Source organism: Salmo salar, chromosome ssa14 (genome assembly GCF_905237065.1).
Source record: "Salmo salar chromosome ssa14, Ssal_v3.1, whole genome shotgun sequence".
NCBI lineage: Eukaryota > Metazoa > Chordata > Actinopteri > Salmoniformes > Salmonidae > Salmo > Salmo salar.
In genome coordinates, this window is record NC_059455.1 from 35,597,776 (window position 1) to 35,624,717 (window position 26,942).

Genomic DNA, 26,942 nt, shown 5'->3' on the forward strand with positions numbered 1-26,942 from the left:
GGCGGGGGGAGGGGAGGCTTGAAGCAGAGGGTGTGTCAAATCAAATCCCGTTTACATTCCTTAGGAGCGTATAAACCAGTATTTAAGACGCATATGTAAGAGACAGAGGAACTGGTAAGAAAAACTTTTAAACCTGATAATACAAGAACGGAGAGCCATTGAAAACTTTAAAACGCACTCAAACTTTTTTGGTGAATCAAGAAGCCATCACCCAAGACAAAGTAAGGATTTTTTCATTAATTCATATGTATATGACCTATTTATCAAATGCGCTTACAACTCTTGACAAATAGTTACACTGTGGTAGGCTACTCATGTGATGAGGTTTTCACAACTTTATCAGTCGGGATGCGTTTTACTGATTTGCGAACCGTTAGACACTCACTGCACAGCTCATAAAAGGCAGGCAGAGGAAAGTGCTCATCTAGCCTATTGATCATGTAGCCTAAGAAAAATACCAGGCACTTAAATGGTAGATAGAGACAGAGTTATTAGCTCAGCTGAGAAATATTACGTTTCACTTGACATGGGTGGATGGGTTGATGGGTGTTAGACCTATTGGCTCCAGTGTCACAAGGCTCTTCTGCTCATACAGTGAAGTAATCCCAATTGCAAACATAAGTCCACATAAATATTTCAGTAACCATACTGATAATAAAACACATTTTTCTCTCCCTCCAATAAGGTTGTCTTGTTCCGTCACATCATGTTGCCCAGCTAGCACATTTGGTTCCTTGGAAGTTGTGGGAATGTACGTTTCTCATTTCCCATTGGTTCTGGGAACCAAGCTATAAGTTTCCTAGGAACCAAGCTGTAACGTTCTGAGAACTGAAGTGAACATTTTGCCTGTTTTGGGAATGTTAATTTTTAGGTTGCAGGGAGGTTCTGAGAACATTTTAATATGTTTCCCTGAAAGTTTTCCTGGGAGGTTTTATTAACGCTCTGAGAATGTAAACATTATTTTGAGTTAATTATTTTTATTTTATTTAAGCTTTATTTAACTCTGCAAGTCATTTAAGAAAAATAAATAGTTATTAACAATGACTCCTTAAAACTTTCACTGAATGTTTCAATAAGACTTTTAATAACACTGCTAGATTATTTGGGGTTAACTTTTTAGAACTCCAAGCACAGATAGGATACATGGAAATTCACTCTGGATAAGAGCGTCTGCTAAATGAAGTAAATGTAAATCATGCAAACACATTTTTTTTTTTTATTGTGACATGGCATCAGATTCAAACAAAGTCTTCTGTTCTCTATCCATGGAATTAGTCCACTGCATCACCAGGATGGAGCTAGCATGCCATGTTTTTTACTAATACTAAGCTGTTCCTTTTAGTCTCTTCAAATAGACCCCATTTCAAAGGAAACCGGCACTCATTAAGATCAGGTGTGGCCGATATGTGGGTGCGGTTAACACACCTGAAAACACTTAACAAGATAGAGTTTTGTTAATGCTGAGAACGGATTGTATACGTTTTTAAATAACATTATTAAAACATTCTCTGAACGTTACTAAAGTTTTCTTGTGTTGAAAAAGAAAAGTTGTTCTTAAGATTCTCTGAACAATTTGAGAACTTTACTTTAAATAGAACCATGAGGAAATCTATAGGAAACATTATGCTAAAGTACTGAAATTCCCACAGAAGAACATTGTTTCTTAACATTCTCTGAACAATTTCAGTACATTCCCAATGTCCAGTTGGAGAACATTCCTAGAACATTACCAAAATGTAAATGCTTGAATTATCAGGGATTTCTTCGTCGGAGGACGATATGGCGAAATCATCATCGGAAAATGAGGACCAATATGCAGCAGAGTTGAGATGGTTCATTTTGAACTTTTAATAAATTCCAAAATGAACATACAAAATAACAAAAACGAACGCACGATACACTGACAGTCCTGTTAGGTTTACACACACTAAACACGGAACAATCTCCCACAAATACACAGACAAACACACCCAACTAATATAGGACTTCCAATCAAAGGCAACACCACACAGCTGCCTTCAATTGGAAGTCCACCCCAATTAACTCAACATAGAAACAGATCAACCAGACTACACATAGAAATACATCAAGATAGACCATAACTCAAAACCCGGAAATAATAAATCAAACGCCCTCCTAACTAACACACCACCCTGAACCACATAAAACAAATATCCTCTGCCACGTCCTGACCAAACTAAAATGACAATTAACCCTTATACTGGCCAGGACGTGACAGTACCCCCCCCCTTAAAGGTGCTAACCCCGGAAGCACCTTAAAAAAAAAAAAAAAAACCCAAACAACAACAAAACAAAAATTCCCCCCTACTAAAGGGAGGGAAGGGAGGGTGGCTGCCGTCAACGACGGCACTGTGCTACACCCCCCCTCCCCAACCCACCTATATCTGGAAGTGGCTCCGGTTCTGGCCGTTCCAGGCAGTCGGGCCACTCTGGCATCGCCGGGGGGCAGTCGGGCCACTCTGGCATCGCCGGGGGGCAGTCTGGCAGCTCGGGGCAGTCTGGCAGCTCGGGGCAGTCTGGCAGCTCGGGGCAGTCTGGCCGGCTCTGGCAGCTCGGGGCAGTCTGGCCGGCTCTGGCAGCTCGGGGCAGTCTGGCCGGCTCTGGCAGCTCGGGGCAGTCTGGCCAGTCTGGCAGCTCGGGGCAGTCTGGCCAGTCTGGCCACTCTGGCAGCTCGGGGCAGTCTGGCAGCTCGGGGCAGTCTGGCAGCTCGGGGCAGTCTGGCCGGCTCTGGCAGCTCGGGGCAGTCTGGCCGGCTCTGGCAGCTCGGGGCAGTCTGGCCGGCTCTGGCAGCTCGGGGCAGTCTGGCCAGTCTGGCAGCTCGGGGCAGTCTGGCCAGTCTGGCCACTCTGGCAGCTCGGGGCAGTCTGGCAGCTCGGGGCAGTCTGGCAGCTCGGGGCAGTCTGGCCGGCTCTGGCAGCTCGGGGCAGTCTGGCCGGCTCTGGCAGCTCGGGGCAGTCTGGCCGGCTCTGGCAGCTCGGGGCAGTCTGGCCGGCTCTGGCAGCTCGGGGCAGTCTGGCCGGCTCTGGCAGCTCGGGGCAGTCTGGCCGGCTCTGGCATCTCCGGGCAGTTTGGCCGGCTCTGGCGGCTCCTGACTGACGGGCGGTTCTGGCGACTCCTGACTGACGGGCGGTTCTGGCGACTCCTGACTGACGGGCGGTTCTGGCGACTCCTGACTGACGGGCGGTTCTGGCGACTCTTGACTGACGGGCGGTTCTGGCGACTCTTGACTGACGGGCGGTTCTGGCGACTCTTGACTGACGGGCGGTTCTGGCGACTCTTGACTGACGGGCGGTTCTGGCGACTCTTGACTGACGGGCGGTTCTGGCGACTCTTGACTGACGGGCGGTTCTGGCGATTCTTGACTGACGGGCGGTTCTGGCGACTCTTGACTGACGGGCGGTTCTGGCGACTCTTGACTGACGGGCGGTTCTGGCGACTGTTGACTGGCGGGCAGCTCTGGCGACTTTAGACTGGCGAGGCTGGGTTTACGCACTAGATGCCTTGTGCGTGGTGCTGGTACTGGGCGTACCAGACTGGGAACACGCACCTCCAGGCTAGTGCGGGGAGCGGGAACAGGACGAGTCAGACTGGGCTGACGTACTTCCGGGTCCGCACGAGAGACAGGAGCAGGAAACCTAGGGCTATGGAGGCGCACAGTCGGTCTTGATCTTACCTCCTGCACAACCCGTCCTGGCTGGATGGAACTAGTAGCCCTGTACGAGCGGGGTGCTTGTACAGGGCGGACTGGGCTGTGCAGGGGCCTGATGGTAGCCGTGCGTAGAGTTGGGTAGCCTGGTCCTCGGAGGCGTACCGGCGACCAGATGCGCTGCGCAGGCATCCTCCTACCAGGCTGGATGCCCGCTCTAGCACGGCACCTGCGAGGGGCTGGAATAACGCGCACCGGACTGTGCGTGCGTATGGGTGAGATAGTGCGCTCCTCAGCGAAACATGGCGCTCTCCACCTCATACGCTCCTCCATATAACCACGGGTAGCTGGCTTCCGGCTCTTCCTAGGCCTAGCCAAACTACCCGTGTGCCCCCCCAAAAGAAATTCTTGGGGGTGCCTCTCGTGCTTCAACGCCAGTCGTGTCCCTCGGAAACGTTCCCGGTCCATACCAGCCTTACTCCATGGGCCTTCTCCGGCCATAACCTGCTCCCAAGTCCATCTCTCCCCTTTGTCCAAATCAAAATTCCTCTGCTCCTTCCTCTGCTGCTTGGTCCTGGTTTGGTGGGAGATTCTGTCAGGGATTTCTTCGTCGGAGGACGATATGTCGAAATCATCATCGGAAAATGAGGACCAATATGCAGCAGAGTTGAGATGGTTCATTTTGAAATTTTTATAAATTCCAAAAAGAACATACAAAATAACAAAAACGAACGCACGATACACTGACAGTCCTGTTAGGTTTACACACACTAAACACGGAACAATCTCCCACAAATACACAGACAAACACACCCAACTAATATAGGACTTCCAATCAAAGGCAACACCACACAGCTGCCTTCAATTGGAAGTCCACCCCAATTAACTCAACATAGAAACAGATCAACCAGACTACACATAGAAATACATCAACATAGACCATAACTCAAAACCCGGAAATAATAAATCAAACGCCCTCCTAACTAACACACCACCCTGAACCACATAAAACAAATACCCTCTGCCACGTCCTGACCAAACTAAAATGACAATTAACCCTTATACTGGCCAGGACGTGACATGAATTTTTAACCTTCTGTTAAACTAATGAAGTACCACGAAAAGAAAGTTCCTTAAATGTGTTGAGAATGTTCCAAAGCCAAGCAACTATCCAGCACCATTTCCAGAAAGTTGTGGGAAGGTTGTATACAAAATAACCATAGGACCAAGCTCTAAGAAACAAATGGTTCTCAGAACATTATGTGCTAGCTGGTGTGCTTCGACAACCAATGAAAAATCATGTGGCATTTTTACCCTTTATCCTATGACCTCTGCCATCATTTCACCTCTCATGTGGTCTAATGACCTTTGTTCTCAAACAAGTGGAGATAGAATATATGTTGCATGCCATTTCATTTTTAAACAAATGCTGATCGTGGGTGTTATATACATCAGGCATCAACTTGAGGGATGTTTTATGTGTGTTGGGGAAGCAGGCTTCAACTCATTGTATTTGGGTGTTGTTGTTGGAAAAGTGCATTGAATTAGAAGCTCTTATCTCAGTGGCCCGTGTGCATTCCAATCATGCTAGCAAGGTGCTAACTGCCTAAACAAACCCACTGTGCGGGAGGGAGGGAAACAGGTGGAGGGGCAGGGGCAGGCACAGGTGAAAGAGAGGACCATGGAAACATTGGGGAGTGGTGCTAGAGACAGGGCGGTTTTGGGTGGGGTCCCAATTGTATGTTGCAATCAATTTTGACTTTGGCATTTGTCATCATTGTTACATGATAAGTAATGCTTCTGACATGTACTGCTCTTTTTAAAAAACACAATACGGTCTCTTTTTGCCAATTCCTAGGATATTTGGATGACTGTAAGGGAGGGGAACATTATTGGACCAGCATGTGGACTGAGGAGTTTCAAAATCAGTCACTCACGCAGGAATGCATTCAGCTATACAAACACACATACACACACAGTGCTATAGTTACTAAGCACACCATGACTACACACCCCTCTGCTACACCCGCTCGCTGTTCTCTCTACTCCCTCTGAGCTTCTCCCTATGTTCTTTCTGTTTAGCTCTCTTAGCAGTCTTAATTATCAAAAGGTTTGAAACTTTTTCACTAGCCTCTACACACATTAAAGTGTCTTATGTTTAGACACAGCAGATAAAGTACAGATGGAGACCACGGTTGGAAACTCCTCTTGGTCTTCTTTAAACATGCTTCATGTTCCTCTTGTTTTTAACTCACCTGACCTCTGACATTTGACATTGAACCCCCATTAAGTTTTAGAGTTGAAGCCTGAACTCTAGCCTGGATCCACTCAGATTCAAAGTCTCATGGTTCCCCTAACCTTTCAGTTTGATGAATGGCGGTCTAAAAAGATGAACTAGACTAGATGTAACTGGGATTAACTAAGTGCTCTGCGTTGTCGTGAAAATATGATTGTTTCCCATCATATCTATAGATTACACACACATACATCTGTGGCTAGGTGGGGCTGTAGGGTCCGGTATCAATCAGTGAGTCAAGAGTTATGTTGGGTTGTTTGGGGAATTTCAGGAGTGTCTGACCTGGGACAAAAGGTTAACTACCCTGGCATGCTTTGGGAAAGGCAGACTGTTGTAAAAAGTGTGAGTCGGGAATGTGGTAATTGTGAGAAAAGATTAAAAAGAAAACAAGCTAGTTTCTGGAATGGAGGGAGGAAAAGAGGGGGAGAAAAGATGTAAGCGGAGAGAATAAAAACCAAGAATAAGAATGTTACTATCGTTCTCAGTGGATTATTGTGCAGTGTTGTCCAACAGTGTTGTCCAAGTAATATGTGTGCACTTAACCTCTCCAACATTGAATTGTTGACATGCTTTTATCTTAATTTGTTGTTATTTCATAGATTTTCTCAATCAATTGCTCTTGTTTTCTATCCTTTCATTTCTTGAACTCGGCACTCTCCAATATGAGTACTATTTATCTCTGTCTGTATCACCCATCTAACAGTCTCATCTCATCTCTAACTTCTGTATCACCTCTCTAACAGTCTCATCTCATCTCTAACTTCTGTATCACCTCTCTAACAGTCTCATCTCATCTCTAACTTCTGTATCACCTCTCTAACAGAGTCATCTCATCTCTAACTTCTGTTTCACCTCTCTAACAGTCTCATCTCACCTCTAACTTCTGTATCACCTCTCTAACAGTCTCATCTCATCTCTAACTTCTGTATCACCTCTCTAACAGTCTCATCTCATCTCTAACTTCTGTTTCACCTCTCTAACAGTCTCATCTCATCTCTAACTTCTGTTTCACCTCTCTAACAGTCTCATCTCATCTCTAACTTCTGTATCACCTCTCTAACAGTCTCATCTCATCTCTAACTTCTGTATCACCCATCTAACAGTCTCATCTCTAACTTCTGTATCACCCATCTAACAGTCTCATCTCTAACTTCTGTATCACCTCTCTAACAGTCTCATCTCATCTCTAACTTCTGTATCACCCATCTAACAGTCTCATCTCATATCTAACTTCTGTATCACTCCTCTCAGAATGCCAGGAGACCGGTCGACGGTGAGTGGTTCTGATGTGGGCCGTTTCCATGGCGTCTCCCCGACCACAGCGCAGATAACCAACCAGAAGGAGGCGGAGTCTAATTCTAAGGAGCAGGGAAGCTGTCGCCGTTGGTTTCAGAAGATGTGCCCCTGCTGCTGTCGACGCCAGAGCAGCTCGTATGACATCACAGACACTGTCATCACGGATGACGGGGTGAAACCGGCCACGCTCCCCGTGCCTCCTCAGCCCCACACTGGAGACAACGAGCTGGAAGGTAGGTTACATGAAGCAACAGAATCAGTCAAGTCAAATTCATTAGTTCATAATACTAACCCTATAGGAAAAAAACCCTGTCTCTATATATAAGCAGTAAGCACTGACCATTGCATGAACTTTTTAAATCTCTCTCTCAGAGCTGATGTTGTCAGTGCGCTCGGTGGATCTACTGAGCTCTAAGACGGGTCAGAACCGCCTGGAGCATCACACCAACCTTTACCATGGCAATGAGCTCATCATCCGACGTGGCCAGACGTTCCAGATAGAACTGGACCTGTCGCGACCTTTCAACTCCAATACAGACAAACTCCACCTGGAACTCAAGACAGGTCAGTTTGACTTTGAGGGCTCTCACAAAAAGGCTATTTTGTTACCCTTGGTGCAGCACATGATATACTATCAAGTTGTAGGATGTGTCCAGCTGTTTCCTGGCTCCCCAGACACAAGAAAGGAACATAGGCAGCTGTGAAATTAGAATTGTGAACATTATTTACACCGCTTAAGACATACAGTGAACTCCAAAGGTATTGGGACAGTGTGATTATTTTCTTTGTTTTGGCTCTGTACTCCAGCATTTTCAGTCATATCAGGTCAACCGTTTAGAAATATCAGCCCCCCCCCCCCCCCCATTTTATGTTATCAAAAGTATTGGTACAAATTCACTTATGTGTATTAATGTAGTAAAAAGTTAAGTATTTTGGTCCCATAGTCCTAGCACACAATTACTACATCAAGCTTGTGACTCTATAAACTTGTTGGATGCATTTGCTGTTTGTTTTGGTTGTGTTTCACTTTTATTGTAAATAAGAATAGAATATGTTTCTAAACATTTCTACATTCATGCGGATGCTATCATGATTACAGATAATCCTGAATGAATTGTGAATAATGATGAGTGAGAGAGTTACAGACGCACAAATATCATACCCCCCCCAACAAATGCTAACCTCCCATGTTATTGTTGTGGTGAGAGGTTAGTATGTCTTGGGGGTATGATATTTGTGCGTCTGTAACTGTCTCACTAATAATTTTTCATGATTCATTCAGGACTATCCGCTAGCCGAGCCCCTAGTTGGTATTTCTGACTTTGGTAGTATATTATGGCTAAAGCTCATAAGTAATGCCATTACTTTTACTCCACCACATATTGCTGTTTTGATGGGGCCAGGAGTTTTTCCTGATCTTGTGAGCTGACCAGGAAGAACTCCTCTTCTTTCATACCAACTGCTGCAGAGGTGAAGGGTCAAAGGTCAAAGCCCAGTTTCTTGTCAGTCATATGGGCAGGAAAAAAACATCTTTAATTCACTTTCACAACTATGATTCATTCTAAGAAGAGGAAATCATATGATATGAAAGAACGATGCTCTATAGTTGTTGCCTTGAATGACTTGAATGACAACCTTGGAGGTCTGAAAGAGAACAAGGTCTCCTGCACACTGTGTATATTTGCAAATTGACACATGCAATTTTTCCGTCATAAGGAATCAAAACTATGGAAACTAATAAGGATTCAGCGGCTGGCCTTACTAACAATACTAGGAGAGAGAGTGTTTGGATAGATTTCCTCTCAACAAGCGCTTAGAGAGACAGAGAGAAACCCATTAGCTTAAAGCAAAACACCAGCCTAGAGATGTGATAGGCCTATGCACACAGGCACACATACTTTATGAGGTTCTATATATTTGTGAGGACGCTCTGTGTCTATGCTCTCAGTGGAGTTTTCACAGTACTACACTATGTTTATCTCAGCTGAACTGAACTGTATGACAGTGACACATTTGTGGTTTACACTTGGTTTGTCACTGTCACTCTCTGGGACAGCAGACTATGAATTACAATGATGTGGATACTGTGGTTTTTCTCACTTTTCTGCATACAAGACTACACATTACCATTAAAGATAGACCACTGTCATTCCACTATCTTACCTTATTTCGTATCTTTTAAGGTAAATTCAATTCAAACGTTTTACTGGTTTGCAGAGCTTTCTCTTGCTCTTTCACACAAGCAAGCACACATGTACATACTCATTCACTCTTTATAAATAATCAACATTGGCATTTGCCAAGTAGAGTGATATGGTATTGGAATTGCCATCTCCATGGTTATGAGAGGAATGTGATTTCCTGCCTCTACAATAGAATGTGTGTGCCAGTCATGTGCAGCTGTTATGGGTGCGGGTGTATATTTTACTCTATGCACATTTAAATGTTGGTTTAGTGTGGTCCTTTTGTGACTGAAGAGTGAGCCCTTTGACATGTTCAGGAAAGGTAGGAATGCAATGTGGGTTGGCTCAGTTTCCATCAGAGATAAGAGAACAATCAATATCTATCTGGGGTGTGTTCGTAAATTAAATCTGGAGTGCCAGAGTGCGCTCTGGGCGTTCGTAAATTCAGAACTTTGTCAGATTGTAGGTTTGTAAATTCGGAGTGTTTCGCTCTCAGAGCTTTCAGAGTGCACTGGACGCTCTGGCCGAGGATTATGGTTGATCCAAGCGTTCTGACCTCACAAAGGCAGTCAAGCACCCAAGCTATCTGGCTAACGTTGGCTAGCTTGCTAGCTACTTCCAGACAAAAATGAGAGAACACTTCGCTCTGATCATTTTACTCGTCCTATCAGAGCTGGTTAGGATGTTTTCATGTTATCCAGAGCGTTGGTGACTGTAACTGTGCTGCTGGCAACAATTTAATTACGCTTTTGTGTCGACGTTTACCGACACCAGCCATATTCAATAGGTGTTGAGCGTTCGTAAATTCATTAGTTGTTCTGCGCTCTGGCACATTCAGACGAGAGTGCTCTGAAATTGAAGTAGATAGCCAGAGTGAATTTACAAACGCACCCCTGTACATTGCGTAGTTTGTTGAGGTGGGTTTCAGGCACCACTACACTGTTATTAAACCGATATTACACTGTTATTACATTGCTATTACACTGACATTACACTAATTGGTACTGGAGCGCCAAGTCTAGGACCAAAAGGCTCCTCAACAGCTTCTATCCCCAAGCCATAAAACTGCTGAACAATTAATAAAATCACCACCGGATAATTTACATGGACCCCCCTCCCTTTTGTACACTGCTGCTACTCGCTGTTTACTATCTATGCATAGTCACTTCATCCCCACCTATATGTACAAATTACCTCAACTAACCTGTACCCCCGCACATTGATTTGGTACCGGTGCCCCCTGTATTTAGCCTCGTTATTGTTATTCTTATTGTGTTACTTTTTATTATTACTTTTAATTTTAGTCTACTTGGTAAATATTTTCTTAACCAACAGTGCAGTTCAAGAAGAGTTAAACCTGTTGAGGACAGACGTTCCGCTAGTGGAACGCCTAGCCAACATCCAATGGAACAGCAGGGCGCGAAATTCTAAACATCAAAAATCTAATAATTTCAATTTCTCACCTTAGGGTGTTTTTAACATAAATAATCGATAATATTCCAACCGGACAATAGCGTATTCATTACAGAAGAAAAATAAAAAATGATAGCCATGTGTGAACGCGCATGAACTAACTACATGACCTCAGCTAGTCCACTGCTTGAACCGGCTGTTATTCGATCAAAATTCACCATAGAAGCCTCAAACAACTTTGTAAAGGTGGAAGCCTTAGGAAGTGCAAACTGTAGTGTCAATAGAAAATGGTCTGAAAGACTACAAGTCTCAGATTTCCCACTTCCTGGTTGGATCTTTCTCAGGTTTTTGCCTGCCATATGAGTTCTGTTATACTCACAGACATCATTCAAACAGTTTTAGAAACTTCTGAGTGTTTCCTATCCAAATCTACTAATAATATGCATATCCTAGTTTCTGGGCCCGAGTAGTAGGCAGTTTAATTTGGGTACGTTTTTCATCCGGCCGTGAAAATACTGCCCCCTATACCTTAACAGCTTTTAAGGGCTAGTAAATAAGAATTTCACGGTAAAGTCTACACTTGTTGTATTCGGTGCCAGTGACAAATAAAGTTTGATTTGAATTACACTGTTATTACACCAATTATTACACCAATATTACACTGTCTTGACAATGCTATTACATCAATATTTCACTGTCAGTACACTGTTATTACAACAATATTATGAGTTATTACATAATATTACACTGTTATTACATGGATATTACACTGATATTGCACTGTTACTACACTGCTTAAATCACCCTGAGGCTTTGTTTTACTTCCCTGATAATTGTAAACTAATCATTTATTAATTTGTCTGACAGGATCCCTCCCCATGGTGTCTAAGGGCACACACATCATAATTAAATTGGTGGAGGAACTGGAGGACCACAGCTGGGAGGCCAAGATCGTGAAGCAGAAAGGCAACAGGATCAAGCTGTCCGTAAACTCGCATCCCAAAGCCGTGATTGGCCAGTACAAGCTCACTGTGATGGTGAAGTGCCCTAAGCGGGAGGTGGCCATCACACACGACCCCAGCAAAGATGTCGTCATGCTGTTCAACCCATGGTGTGAAGGTAAGGATGAGTGGAGTGTTATGAGACAGCAGAAGGTAGAGAGAAGAAGAGAGGTGGTAGATAGAGAGACAAAAGTTGCGCTTTGATTAGCTGCCTAGCAAACTGGGTGGGTGGGGTTTGCATGTTTGGGACCATTGCCACTGACGTCCAAACAACACCCACCCGTGCTCACCAAAAGTGTGAAACAAGTGGGGCAAACAAAGATATTGCATTGATTCACAATTCAGCTTCGATGCTGTATATAGGTCTAGTGATTCAATGTTGTTATTCCATTGCAATAGGGACAGCCAAATTCAAACACCAGGGCCAAGTGTGACAGACCCCAGAGCAGACACAGAGGAGGCTGGTTCTGGGTCTACAATTTATCCTCTTGGTCTCTCAGAACAGCACTAATGTAAATGTACACATAGGCAGGGCATGTAGCTTACTGCCCAATAACGTGTTGCTATCCATCACAAAAAGAGTCACTGCTTGACTGAGAACATTTGTTTCATTCTCTGGCTGTGAGTCAAGACCACACGTCCATTTGCTTGGGACTCTGGTCTTTGCCAATTGATGTTGACCTGCTTTACCGTTATTGTCTCTAACTGTTCAACCAAAACCTGTATTTTGAGGTCTCTGGAATTAAAACACTTTCAGGATGTGCATTTTGATTCATTAAAACTAAATATGTACATGCACATACTTGGTAAAATGAAAATAAATTGAAACTGGTTATATTGATTTAAATATGCTTTGTTTCATCTGATTAAGATGTTTGTTCTGCCTTCTGGAAAGGGTTTTGATTGAATAGCGCTATCTGTCTTTAATTGCACTGTTTGGCAGGTAGCCCAATCTATCCTTTCCTGTCATAAAAGTTGACATTCCACAATTACTGTACAAACCGCCTTAGGACCATATGATGGAAGCACAACAGCTGGTGGAAATCTCTATCTCTCTGTCATTATCTCTCTCTCTCATTATCTCTCTCTCTCATTTTCTCTCTCTCTCTCTCTCTCTCTCTCTCTCTCTCTCTCTCTCTCTCTCTCTCTCTCTCTCTCTCTCATTCTCTCTCTCATTCTCTCTCTCATTCTCTCTCTCATTCTCTCTCTCATTCTCTCTCTCATTCTCTCAGAGCGCTTGTTGAGAGGAAATCTATACAATGCAGCCCTATTCCCATAAATGAGCTGGCCCCCTCTGTGAGCTCCAGACATTGTGTTAGTAACAGTGAACCCTCTTCTGGCTGCACTGACTCTCCCTGGTGTTTATCAAAATAGTATTTTAGTACGTAAGACAGATATGACAATGTTGTGTACTGTGAATGAAGCAACATTTAAGAAATGTCATGCAAAAACGTACACATTTCACCTGTAACTCCAGGAGTGAATAAATGTATACCTAATTTTTGTCCCCTGGTTCTCTCTCTCTCTCCTTAGATGACACAGTGTACATGGATGACGAGGAGGAGAAGAAGGAGTATGTGCTGAATGACATAGGAAGACTCTACTACGGTACAGAGACACAGATTGGAGCTCGCACATGGAACTATGGACAGGTATTAGACAGGGAGGAAATCAAGTGTGGTTGGATTGAAATCTTTTTGCAAATTCCAGTCATTCTGCAAACCCCAGTCTTTCTGCAAACCCCAGTCTTTCTGCAAACCCCAGTCTTTCTGCAAACCCCAGTCATTTAAGAAGCAGCCTCTGTTTATTCCCTGTTTTGACCTCCATCCTCTCTTCCATATCACCGTGTCTGTCTGTTTCCTCCTGTTTGTGCTGTTCAGTTCCTTGAGGGGATGCTGGAGGCCTGTCTCTATGTGCTGGAGAAGAGTGAGATCCCTCCGTCTGGTAGAGGAGATTCTGTCAACGTGGTCAGAGTCATATCTGCCATGGTGAGTTACCGGTCAACTTATATGACATTCAGTAGTGAACGTAAAACATGTTTCTCATACTCCACATACTTTCAATGTATTTATGCCTGTCAAATCATGTGTCATATCATCTTTATGAATGACTGATCTGAATTATGCTGAGGTATGCTGATGTCAATTTCATTACCATTACTGTATTATTGTAGAAAACAAGATGTGTTCTCAATAACTTACCTGGTTAAATAAACCACCTGCTATACTTTATCTTACTGTAATCATCCTAATATTTATATATTCCTTAATTCCATTAGTTTACTTTTAGGTTGTGTGTATTGTGTGTATTGTTGTGAATTATTAGATATTACTGCACTGTTGGAGCTAGAAACACAAGTATTTTGCTACACCCACAATAACATCTGCTAAACATGTGCAACTGACCAATAAAATTAGATTTGACTCTTTCTAATTCTCTCCCTTTGATGCATCAGATCAACTCCCCAGATGACAATGGGGTCCTGGCAGGAAACTGGTCAGGGAACTATGTAGGAGGAGTTTCCCCTACAGCCTGGAGTGGCAGTGTGGACATTCTGATGAAATACCACAAGGAGGGAGGCCAGCCTGTCAAATACGGACAGTGCTGGGTCTTCTCTGGCGTTACCACCACAGGTGTGTGTGTGTGTGTGTGTGTGTGTGTGTGTGTGTGTGTGTGTGTGTGTGTGTGTGTGTGTGTGTGTGTGTGTGTGTGTGTGTGTGTGTGTGTGTGTGTGTGTGTGTGTGTGTGTGTGTGTGTGTGTGTGTGTGTGTTTTGCATACCTAGACACAGTGGCAATATGATGATCCATCATGATCCACACAGGCCCGTATGTTGTAGTGATGCGCGGGTTGACTCATAACCCGCAGTCCCCTGGTTATAGCCATGGGCGGGTTTAGGGTCATTAAGTATTTTGTGGATGAAGGGCGGGTGGGTTGAATAAAGAGAAAGCAAGCAAAGAAAGCAAGGTTTTTCTTTCATTACTTTAGGCTATCTGGCATTAGTGCGTAAGCCTAAGCTTTAAGGTCTATCTATAACTGTACACTTGCCCAATAGCTTACATGCTAATCACCAAATGCTTTTGCGAACGAGCAGAAAAAGTATTTGGGCCTGAGCTACAGACACTATATTGGTCCGCTAAAACAGGACTAGTAAAGGCCCAGTGCACTACATTTTAACACATTCTTTATTAAGACTTTTATTTTTATTCAGATGTTTTAGGGGATGCTGCAGCACCCTCAGCACCCCTACTTCCTGCAGCTATGTCCACAGTCCCAAAACATCTTTGCTCTGCAAAAGAAACAGAGATGACAGAGAACTTGATCGATTTCAACTAGATTGAAACATTCATTCTATCGATTTATGACATTCTGTTGAGCAAGGGTTTATTTAGTCTTCTAGGGCAACATATAATGACAGAAGAGAAGCTGCATGTATCTAATGATTATAAACAAGTTAACTAACAAATAGCCTACCAAAATGTCGGAAATTATAAGCAGAAACATATCTATATCAGGCAGGGGAAAAATCCTCCACCCCCTGTCAAAAAAATCATTCCCCGTCTCTGATGGGATGGGTTATTAGCAATTGCGGGTGGGTGTTGGTGAACAAAGAGTTGACCCGCGCACCATTAAGGCTGTGTGATGTCTCCTGTTTGCTTGCTTTTCATATCTATGCTAATTTTGTTCATCCCTGGCCTTGTTTTTGCTTAATCTATGGTCACTTGACTTCATATACACTCTTTTTTAACCTGGTCTCGCTCTCTCAATCCCCCCCTTCTCTGCATCTCTCAGTGCTCAGGTGTCTGGGTATACCGTGTCGTAGTGTAACAAACTTCCAGTCTGCCCACGACACAGATGTCTCACTCACAACAGACGTGTATTTTGATGAGAATATGGAGCCGCTGGACCACCTCAACTCTGACTCTGTTTGGTGAGTTATAATCCAAATTAAGTAGAGCCCGGTTTTTCCTGGCCAGGTCAAGTGCATCTAACCTGCCACAGGTTAAGAGTTCTCCACTTCAATCCAGTCCACATGAGTATATATTTGGCTTTGCTCTAAATACACAGAAATTCCTTGCCACAAATCATACTCTCTAAAAAAAAAAAAAACACCAGGCTGGAGTTGTTGAAATAAACGTCTTCGGTAAAACTCAAATCAAATTGGATTTGGCACATGCGCCGAATTTATTTTAGAAAAATAAAATAAAGTAAAGTAAGAAAAAAAGTACCACAATACAATAACAAGTCTATATACAAGGTGTACCGGTACCGAGTCAATGTGCGGGGGTACAGGTTAGTCGAGGTAATTGAGGTAATATGTACAGCACATGTAGGTAGGGGTAAAGTGACTATGCAAAGATAATAAACAGTGAATAGCAGCAGCGTAAAAAAAGGGGATCAATGCAAATAGCAGTGTTATGGCTTGGGGGTAGAAGCTGTTAAGGACCCTTTTGGACCTAGACTTGGCGCTCCGGTACAGTCCATGACTAGACTGGCTGGAGTCTTTGACCCTTTTTAGGGCTTTCCTCTAACACTGCCTGGTATAGAGGTCCTGGATGGCAGGAAGCTTGGCCCCAGTGATGTACTGGGCCGTAAGCACTACCCTCTGTAGCGCCTTGCGGTCAGATACTCCTAACTATGTAATCCCAACAACCCCCTTCTCTGTGTAGGAACTTCCATGTATGGAACGACTGTTGGATGTCCAGGCCAGACCTTCCACCTGGTATGGGTGGCTGGCAGGCGCTAGACTCCACCCCCCAGGAGACCAGCCAGGGGACCTTCCGCTGTGGCCCTGCCTCTGTCACCGCCATCCGCACCGGCCAGGTCTACCACAAATATGACACGCCCTTCGTCTTCGCTGAGGTGAGCTCTATGGGAAGGAGATGGTTGAAGATCTATGATCAGTTGTGAATACTAATAATAAAATATGCCATTTAGAAGATGCTTTTATCCAAAGCGACTTAGTCATGCGTGGCCCTGGGAATCGAATCCACAATCCTGCCGTTGCAAGCGCCATGATCTACCAATTGAGACATACTTCATCTTACCCATCACAGATCTCAAATTAGAGAAGAAATGGCTACACTGACCTTGGATTACTTCCTATCTTTTATCAAATATTACACACTTTCCCTGTTTCTCCATAAATGAATGGTGCTGATCCTGCCTGTCTGTCTGTGTCTCCTCAGGTGAACAGTGATAAGATCTACTGGCAGAGGAACCTGGACGGTACCTTCACTCAGATCCACAATGAGAAGAAGGCTGTGGGACACTTCATCAGCACCAAAGCTGTAGGCTCTGATGAGCGCGCTGACATCACAAACCTGTACAAACACACCGAAGGTACAGTGATGTCATCATGCACTTCAATACACTGTCAGAGGGTGGCTTGGTAACCGTATTTACACATGGAATAACACTCAGGTTGTAAGGGTGACATCACTCACCTGTAAAGACAAGACTAGGTAGCCTAGTGGGGGTTGGCAGGTAGCCTAGTGGTTAGAGCGTTGGGCCAGTAACTGAAAGGTTGCTAGATCAAATCTCTGAGCTAACAAGGTAAAAATCTGTCGTTCTACCCCTGAACAAGGCAGCACTGTTCCTAGGCTGTCATTGTAAATAAGAATTTGTTCTTAACTGACTTGCCTAGTTAAATAAAGGTTAAATAAAATTAAATCATCTGAGATCAGGCTATGAGGAAGGTGCCACACTTGGTCAAAAACAACAACCATGCACCTGCAATGAACAGCATTTTCAATATAGACATCAGGGATAGTCAGATAATCACACTGTCATTACCCCCCCCCCCCCACTAACCAGAATCAGAGGAAGAGCGCATTGCTGTGGAGACGGCCAGTCGCTATGGCACCAGGCCTGATGTGTACTCCACGCCGATGGCGAAGGATGTGAGCGTGGAGGTGAAGATGGAGGGGGAGGGGCCTCGTATGGGGGAAGATGCCCAGCTGACCATCGTGGTGACCAACCTAAGCTCCCAGCCGCGCAGGACCACGCTCCACAGCCAGGTGGCCGTCATGTACTACACCGGGGTGTTGAAGGGAACCGTCCAGAAAAACAAACTGCCTGTGGAACTCATGCCCAATGAAGGTGAGTCAGCAAGGGGAATAGTTGGAGGATGGTGCCCCTAACTGCTACAGGGTCAGATAATTGTCATACTCCTAACTGTTATGGGGTATTGGGGTAATCTGATCCTAGACCTGTGGTTTAGAGCAACTTCTATCTCAACCCAACTGAGGCCAGCAGCATTCCCCACTAGCACCTTTTCAGCTCAGTAACAATATTGTCTCCACTCTGCATTTGCTGTTACCACATGTGTATCCTCAATCCTCTCATCTGACCCCTGTACTGTAGAATGTGTAGTAATCTCAATGTCTCTTCCTCCTCCTCAGTGAAGACCATGCAGTGGGTCCTACCCTACCAGAGCTACCAGAACCAGTTGGTGGACCAGGCTGCTCTGATGCTGACTCTGTCTGGACGGGTCTCTGAGACCCAGCAGGTCCTTGCCACTCAGACCAACTTCAGGCTCCGCACACCTGACCTCAACATCGAGGTAAGACGCAACTTAGCTTTAGCACAACCTGTCACTGGATTCCTATGTTCCTAAGTTATTCCTAAGTTATATTTGAGAAACAGTACTGTATACAGTATGCTGGTTATGTTCAGTTCTCTATTTAAATATACAGTTGAAGTCGGAAGTTTACATACACCTTAGCCAAATACTTTAAAACTTTTTCACAATTCCTGACATTTAATCCTAGTACAAATTCCCTGTCTTAGGTCAGTTCAGATCACCACTTTATTTTAAGAATGTGAAGTGTCAGAATAATGGTAGAGAGAATGATTAATTTCAGCTTTTATTTCTTTCGTGACATTCCCAGTGGGTCAGAAGTTTACATACACTCAACTAGTATTTGGTAGCATAGCCTTTACATTTTTTAACTTGGGTCAAACGTTTCAGGTAGCCTTCCACATGCTTCCCACAATAACTTGGGTGAATTTTGGCCCATTCCTCCTGACAACGCTGGTGTAACTGAGTCAGGTTTATAGGCCTCCTTGCTCGCACACACTTTTTCAGTTCTGCCCACCAATTTTCTATGGGATCGAGGTCGGGGCTTTGTGATGGCCACTCCAATACCTTGACTTTGTTGTCCTTAAGCCATTTTGCCACAACTTTGGAAGTATGCTTGGGGTCATTGTCCATTTGGAAGACCCATTTGTGACCAAGCTTTAACCTCCTGACTGATGTCTTGAGATGTTGCCTCAATATATCCACATAATTTTCCTTCCTCATGTTGTCATCTATTTTGTGAAGTTCACCAGTTCCTCCTGCAGCAAAGCACCCCCACAACATGATGCTGCCACCCCCGTGCTTCACGGTTGGGATGGTGTTCTTCGGCTTGCAAGCCTCTCCCTTTTTCCTCCAAACATAACGATGGTCATTATGGCCAAACAGTTCTATTTTTGTTTCACCAGACCAGAGGACATTTCTCAAAAAAGTACAATCTTTGTCCCCATGTGCAGTTGCAAACCGTAGTCTGGCTTTTTTATGGCAGTTTTGGAGCAGTGGCTTCTTCCTTGCTGAGCGGCCTTTCAGGTTATGTTGATATAGGACTCGTTTTACTGTGGATATAGATACTTTTGTACCTGTTTCCTCCAGCATCTTCACAAGGACCTTTGCTGTTGTTTTGGGATTGATTTGCACTTTTCACACCAAAGTACGTTCATCTCTAGGAGACGGGTCTCCTTCCTGAGCGATATGACGGCTGCGTGGTCCCATGGTGTTTATACTTGCGTACTATTGTTTGTATAGATGAAAGTGGTACCTTCAGGCGTTTGGAAATTGCTCCCAAGGATGAACCAGACTTGTGGAGGTCTACAATTTTTTTTCTGAGGTCTTGGCTGATTTCTTTTGATTTTCCCATGATGTCAAACAAATAGGCACTGAGTTTGAAGGTACACCTTGAAATACATCCACAGGTACACCTCCAATTGACTCAAATGATGTCAATTAGCCTATCAGAAGCTTCTAAAGCCATGACATCATTTTCTGGAATTTTCCAAGCTGTTTAAAGGCACAGTCAACTTAGTGTATCAAAACTTCTGACCCACTGGAATTGTGATACACTGAATTATAAGTGAAATAATCTGTCTGCAAACAATTGTTGGAAAAATTACTTGTGTCATTCACAAAGTAGATGTCCTAACCGACTTGCCAAAACTATAGTTTGTTAACAAGAAATTTGTGGAGTGGTTGAAAAACGAGTTTTAATGACTCCAAACTATGTGTATGTAAACTTCCGACTTCAACTGTATATACCAAACCCAATGCAATGCCGTAGAAATGAAGTAGTACAGATGTCTTGACTAGCGGCCATGGTACAGACTGCATACAGATGTCATTGCCCAGATAAACAGCAACACTGTAAAGTATGATGATGTGTTTGTTTCCTCAGCCTGAAGGGGACGCAGTGGTGGGTAAGGAGATGGCAGCCAAGATCACGTTCACCAACCCTCTGCCACATAAACTGAGGGGTGTGGTGTTCAGGGTGGAGGGACTGGGCCTGCAGAAGGTCCGCGAGGTGGTTGTGGGGTAAGATCATAAAATTAAGAATTAGAAAATGTCACGAGAATTTTCTATCCCAATATGATAATAACTAACAATCAATAAGCTTTGACTAATCCCCAAGGTTTGTAAGACACTAGGTTAATAATAATTAGTCAAAGAATCAGCTTCTGCAAAAGGTCTGTACAGTTTATTCAGAGAACGTTCTGAAGTCCATAATACAAAGACATTCATTTTATGCTCACTCCCTACTTACGCACATACCTCCACACAAACAGTATATATTCTACGCACATACATACACACGAACAGTAGATGAGTTGTCTCCTACTCCAGAGTTCCCAACACTGTATATCACTATCCAGCCGACTGTTCCATTCCCCCGAGATTAGGAAAACCTTGAGGGGTACTCCCTCTCAAACCCTCAGAGTTCAAGCTAGGTCAGGTCAACCACAGTTTAACGGTTCTTGGTGTTTACTTAAACACACACACACACTCCTCTCTTATCCTAGTCCAACCTCGTTAGACATTTGTTTAACACTTTAATTATTCATTATACATACTACATAGACTATATCCCTAATAGTTAGGTTTCAGGGTATAATTATTTAATCATTTATCTTTAAACATATAATTCTTCTATCAGAAAATGAGTAATTTAACATGATCTCTATGGGCAAGACACTGTAACCATCTCAATGTACAGATGTAGGATCTTAATTTGAGCAAGTTTGCTACAGCAGGAAAATAATCCTGCAGCAACAGGAAATGTGAATTATTATTATGTGGATTATATTGCATTTTTGTAGGGGTTGATACATTTTGTTCGGGAAAATCATGTCGGAAATTTCTTAGTGGAAATGTAAAACTTTAAAAGCATTTTTAAAACTCAAACAAACTACAAGTTTGCATTTCCTGCTTGGCAGGAAAATTCTCTGATCAAATGATATCCTACATCTGTATTAGCCTATTCTCTCTGCATCTCCATCGCCTTTTCTCAGTCAATTACGCTCACATCTGTATCTGTCTCTGTATTAAACCCCTCTTTGACCCTCTTCTAAGTAATGTTAACCCCCCTTTCTCTCTGTCTCGCTCTCTCAGTGATGTTGGAAGCCACTCCACGGTGACTCTGACAGAACACTTCATCCCTACCCAGGCTGGGCCCAGGAAGTTGGTAGCGGCTCTGGACTGTAAACAGCTGACACAGGTGCACGGCGTTGCTGACATCGATGTCCGGAGCCAATGAGAGGGAGCCTGCAGCTCTCTCCTGTCCACTTACCTGGCCTTTAATTCAAGTCTCATCATAGAAAATGGGAAACCTTTTATTCAGTTCTCCCAAGGCATTGAATATAAGTATTGTTTGATATATTTGATATTTCATGCTGACATGTAATTATGGAAATATCCTGATCTTTGGATGAAGTTGTAAACTATTGTTAACCAGCACTAATGTTTTTGATACGTAATATCCTAGAACCACCAGTGCGCTTTGCTCTGAAATGGATTTGCTGTTACTGTAAGGGCTGTCCACACCTATAAAGAAGAAACATCAAACTATTGTTGGGTCCATTGAAATGGTTTATGAAAAATCCTGTGGTAAATGTAATTATCTAGCTGTACATTATCTAATATTACTGTATTTTTTTAACAATGTCACGGTGCTGTCATCGAAACATTTGATAAATGCACTGTATACATGCATTATAGTATTCAATTATATTAGCGTTCAAGTATTTATGTTATCAACATGTTGGATAAAGTGTAATGTATGTAGCATAACATGTCGGTCAAATTGTATCTTACATGGCTTATTTGAAGGTGAAGCACTAGTTTGATTTTATATGAGGGTCATGCCTAAAGATGACCTTCTCAATGTGTGTGTTTGTGTGAAAAAACTAAAGTCAGTATTATGGCCCATTCATTGGTCATTGTGCTTCGTTGCCTTAAACTGCTCTTATGAAACAAAGAGTCAGCTCCTGAGCATTAAGAGATGGAACCAAGGCCTTTCTTGACCTCGCTCTGCTCCTAGTGTTAGGGAGTTTTTTACTGCACTTAAAATACAAGGAAGTAAACTGCTTTAAAGAGTTACATTTTATTGTATTAATGTATCGTCAATGTATTTGCTAATAAAACAACTAGAGTGATGATGTTCCCTAGTTATGTGCATGACTCCCTGGAAGACAAGCCCAGACTGAATGGAAACGTGTGAAGAGATCAGAAAGATGCTATTATTCACTGTAGCAACTACATACTTGTAGTAGCAGAACTTTCCATCTGCAGCCAAGTCTCAGCTTATGCATTAACCTGTTATTATCAATGTAAATTGTATGGCTTCAGGCAAAGGTGTGTCTTGCACACTTTATCCAGTGGAAAAAGAACATTTCATGCATCTAATTGAATCTCTACAGTACATTAACAAGTTGATATGATTGGGATCAGTGTGGCTCATTCTCACACCCCTTATTGGACTCTGGCACATAAAAGGAGTGGTGCATTGCAAAGAACTTAGTGGAAACACCCCAAACCTCCTGCACAGGACAGTACCTTAGTTAGCAAAATGCTGACCTCTAGTGGTCATGTGAATGCATTTCAAGCTTACAGAGCAGTCATAGTGACGATCCTTAGCTTAGCTTCTGGAGAGCACAAATCTAACTATATACTTCACCCTTTTTAAATAAGCAAAATGAGGTGCATAGCAATTACCAAAAAATGGATAGTAATGGTTGGATACCCTCGACATTGAGAAACAGACAGAGACAGACGCCTGACAGATCAATGACAAGAATTATGTTAATCATATACATTTCTATTGAATCCATGTAGTAGTATAAAATACAGACATTTTGATAGTGAAGATCAGAGGTCACAGAGAAAATTACAATCACATATTTACTTTCCAACTCAGGCACATGATAAAAGCATGCTGCAGTGGCATTTACCATAGTTACAGAAAGAAACATAAATACATACCCTGAACATTTTGAGTGTTCCACCCAAACTCTTATTGCATCGACTCTCCATAATTCATTCAAATAATATAATTGTGAACTTCACTTTAGTCAGAAGGCTGCAATATGAACTAAATGACCATGGATTACTGTGTATAACATATAGCTAGATCATAGAGGTTTCCCAGACTACATGGAAAAACTCCTTGCCCTACTTATAGGAACAGTACTGATAAAATACAACTGAATAAGTGATTGAATAGTAAACACTCCATTGTCAAGGCCTTGTCTATCGTCCCCAACCTGGACAGGGGACCTTCAGTGCAGGGTCTGGTTTCCCTGACAGTCATTGGAGCAGAACCAGGAGTTCACCAGACCATGTAACCTGCCCAGGACTTTTTCTGGTCAGGTCACATGGTCAGTTCCTGGCCCTAAGCGTTCCAATTGGTCCTGCATGGCTCAGTTGTTAGAGCACGGTGCTTGTAATGGCAGGATTGTGGGTTTGACTCCTGGGAAACCCACATGTAAAATGTATGCACGGATGACTGTTAAGTCGCTTTGGATAAAAGCATCTGCTAAATGGCATATATTATAACCACTTAGCCAACTAGTGTCCACTGATCAGAACGTAGTGGAATAGGCCCATCTTATAAAAATCTCCCACCAACATTGGAGCCATTTCTGTGGCACTAACGAGGTACAGACCAAGACACACATTATGACATCTTGGTTTGTCAGTCATGTATGCGTTTTCAGTCTACATCGTTACATATGTTCTGGACCACTCTGTTGAATTCCACTGGTTGGTCAGCATATACATGGTGAGACGCATCATCTATCATCTGAAGAGAGACGGAGACAGGAATGATAAACATGGGTATCGTATTATGTCTTGTTGTATGATAAGTTTTGAGGTCTTAGAGGATAAAACGTAAATGAAATCAAATAAATCCCCCCTTTCTCACCACAGTGCATGTGGCTGTCTGGACCCTGATCTGGGCCACCTTGTCCCCCGAGGCGCTGTCCACCCAGGAGCGTGAACCGTATAGCATGGTAAGAGGCATGGAGGGGGGCAGCAGGTGAACCCGCTGTAGCATGGGCCTCTTGGCCCAGCCCAGGGACTCTGACATTGCCCTGAAGCCTACCTCCCCACTGGGAATAGAGGGAAGAGAAGGAGGACAAAGAGGGTTGAGAGTGACAGAGGGAAGAGGATAACGGAATAAAGGAAGAGGTTTGAGGAGAAATAAATGTTTTGTCATTCTGTGGCAAATTCAGGCCAGTAAAGTAAGGACATGTCCCTATGGGCTCAGGAGAATGTGAACGCAGTCTGCAGTTTAATAGTGGTGATATGTAATGCAAGCCAAGGAGTGACTCTACGTACCTAGGGGTCTGAGCATTACAGTGGTAGATGTACTCGGTCATGGTATCATCATCAAACAAGTCCTCAAATTTCCTCTTGAAATCTGGACGCAATCTATTTACCAACCCTGGACCTGACAGAATGAAAAGGAAAAGAGAAAAAGGGAACGATGGAGGTATTAATATAACATGATAAAATTGTGAAAGCTTTGAATAAGTGATCTGAATGTGAATAAAGTGTCTCTCACCCCATGGACCTGCTGCTCTGATGACAGCCAGAGGGTTGAACAGAGAGACAACTGAGGCCACAGCCTTGACCCAGCGTGGCAGGGGCGGCCTCTTCACCACCTCTGGCCCTTGGCCCGCCGGGGTCTCCACTCCTGGCTGTGGGTGTTCAGGGAAACCCCACGGGTCCACCAGGATCAGGTGACTCACCCTAAAGAAGGGGAGATACAATCTAAGTTATTATTCCATTACTATAATAAAATTGGTCATGGAGTTTTTCCTGACCAGGAATCATGGTCCTAATGATTAATAATAAAGTGCAGTGTAGATCAATTTTTGAATTGTCACCGTACATAAGGAGACATACTGTACGTCAATCAATAGCTTTAAGGCAATACCATCATAAATACTATGACATTCATAAATAAAAACATGGCCTCTCACCTAGAAGGGTGCTGGATGGCGTAAGATGTTGCCAGGTATCCCCCCAGACTGTGTCCCAGTAAAATCATGTTCTCCAGGCCTACAGACTCCCTCCACCGCTCCATGGAGTTGACAAACTGCTCCTCGGCCAGGGCAGCATCTGTGGGGAAGGGGGGTCGGGAGCTCCGGCCAAACCCCAGGAGGTCGAAGGCGTAGACGGGCCGAGAGTGACTCAGAGCATCCAGGTTACGAATCCACAGACCCACTCCTCCTCCAAACCCATGGACCATCACCAGAGGAGTCTTCTTAGGGGCTATGGGAGGGAGGGAAGGCATAGAAAGAGAGACAGACAGAGAAGCAGACCGAGAGACAGACAAGAAGTTAATACCAAGACAAAAGCTAATTCATATGTCAAAAGCCTAGAGGGACAAGAAGAAGGAGACAATGAGAGTGAGAATACCTTGCTCAAGAGGTTTGTGGGCGGTCTTGTTGGTCAACGTGAGGGTCCAGATCCTGTCCTGGTTGGGTAACGTGACAAACCTGGACCACACTTCATTCTGTATACCTGACACACACACACACACACGTCAGAGACAAGTGAAGTGTTAGTATATAAACAAGAAGTCAACCATTTTGCTCCTCTGAAAAGATAGAAAGAAGTAAGATGTTTAGTTATTAACATGGTCTTACAGGAGAGGACCTTGGCCTCTGTGCTCTTCAGGAGGGACATGGAAGTCGGACGCCAGGAAGGCCACCAGCCCCACCCAGAGTATGGCCTGGAGGGCGAGAGATGATAGACATTGTGTTACTATAGCCATCAGGAACATGAACACTGTACTATGACACTTACGACATGATCACTACAGTGCAGACACAGAGTAGGGTAAAGGTCTAAGCATCAGCCTATCAAACACACCTGAAGCTAGTACTCCTTGAGAGACCTCACACAGTTATACAACCAGGAGTTCTCACCACGTGACCTGACCAGGGAAAACTCCTGACCCTATAATTAAAAAACAGCTGACACCGGTGGGGGTCAGTAATTAAAGTAATGTAGTGGACATGATGAAAAGTGCTGCGTCACTCACTGTTACTGTCTCCCCCCACACAGCGTCGCTGCCGCACTGCTCTTCAATGAACACAGATCGAACCTACGTTGTAGCCTACATTGTTGTTATGTAGCCTAGTCTCAATGTCATAGTTGGCCGGCCAGCCACCATAATAACAAAACTTGTTTTGACAGACATTATATAGTCAGACCATTTAAAGGTGGTATAGCATCAACACATCAAAAGATTATGAAAGCAGTAGGATATGTCTGGAAGGATAGTTAAACCACATGAATTACAACTTACTCTGTCTCAGTTTCGTGTTGCATTGGCGCTACTGTGGGATCCATAGCATGACATATTCTGATAACGATACACAAGCTGTAGCAGTAGCCTAACAAACGTCAAAAATCAGTAGTGTTTTCCTCTGTTTGAGATTGCGACTCGTGTACAGTGCCAAACATCCGTGTTCAATGTTTTGTAACGCGAACATTCCTAAGTCAGC

The 26,942-nt window shown here is 43.7% G+C and overlaps 2 protein-coding genes across 3 annotated transcripts; one reads left to right on the forward strand and one right to left on the reverse strand.

Annotated features, from left to right (window-relative positions):
* Window positions 1-75: 75 nt before the first annotated feature.
* tgm1l1 (transglutaminase 1 like 1) lies at window positions 76-22,577 on the forward strand. The gene is given in 14 exon segments (NM_001140097.1): window positions 76-221; window positions 7,215-7,492; window positions 7,632-7,823; window positions 11,723-11,974; window positions 13,390-13,508; window positions 13,737-13,844; window positions 14,312-14,489; window positions 15,648-15,786; window positions 16,526-16,718; window positions 17,045-17,198; window positions 17,673-17,957; window positions 18,260-18,420; window positions 20,324-20,460; window positions 21,535-22,577. Coding segments are annotated over 13 exon segments (2,340 nt in total). The 5' UTR covers window positions 76-221; window position 7,215; the 3' UTR covers window positions 21,680-22,577.
* A 628-nt stretch (window positions 22,578-23,205) lies between these two features.
* abhd4 (abhydrolase domain containing 4, N-acyl phospholipase B) lies at window positions 23,206-26,942 on the reverse strand. 2 transcript variants are annotated; one of them, XM_045694288.1, is made up of 9 exons: window positions 26,744-26,921; window positions 26,305-26,408; window positions 26,079-26,164; window positions 25,849-25,953; window positions 25,410-25,701; window positions 24,989-25,176; window positions 24,763-24,874; window positions 24,347-24,533; window positions 23,206-24,223 (listed from the first exon to the last, which is right to left on the reverse strand). In XM_045694288.1, the coding sequence occupies exons 3-9, from the start codon at window positions 26,116-26,118 to the stop codon at window positions 24,134-24,136; spliced, it is 1,014 nt and encodes a 337-aa protein (XP_045550244.1). In that variant the 5' UTR covers window positions 26,119-26,164; window positions 26,305-26,408; window positions 26,744-26,921; the 3' UTR covers window positions 23,206-24,133. The 2 variants fall into 2 exon arrangements, with proteins under 2 accessions (XP_045550244.1, XP_013996331.1); XM_014140856.2 differs by lacking the exon at window positions 26,305-26,408 and having other exon boundaries at window positions 26,744-26,942.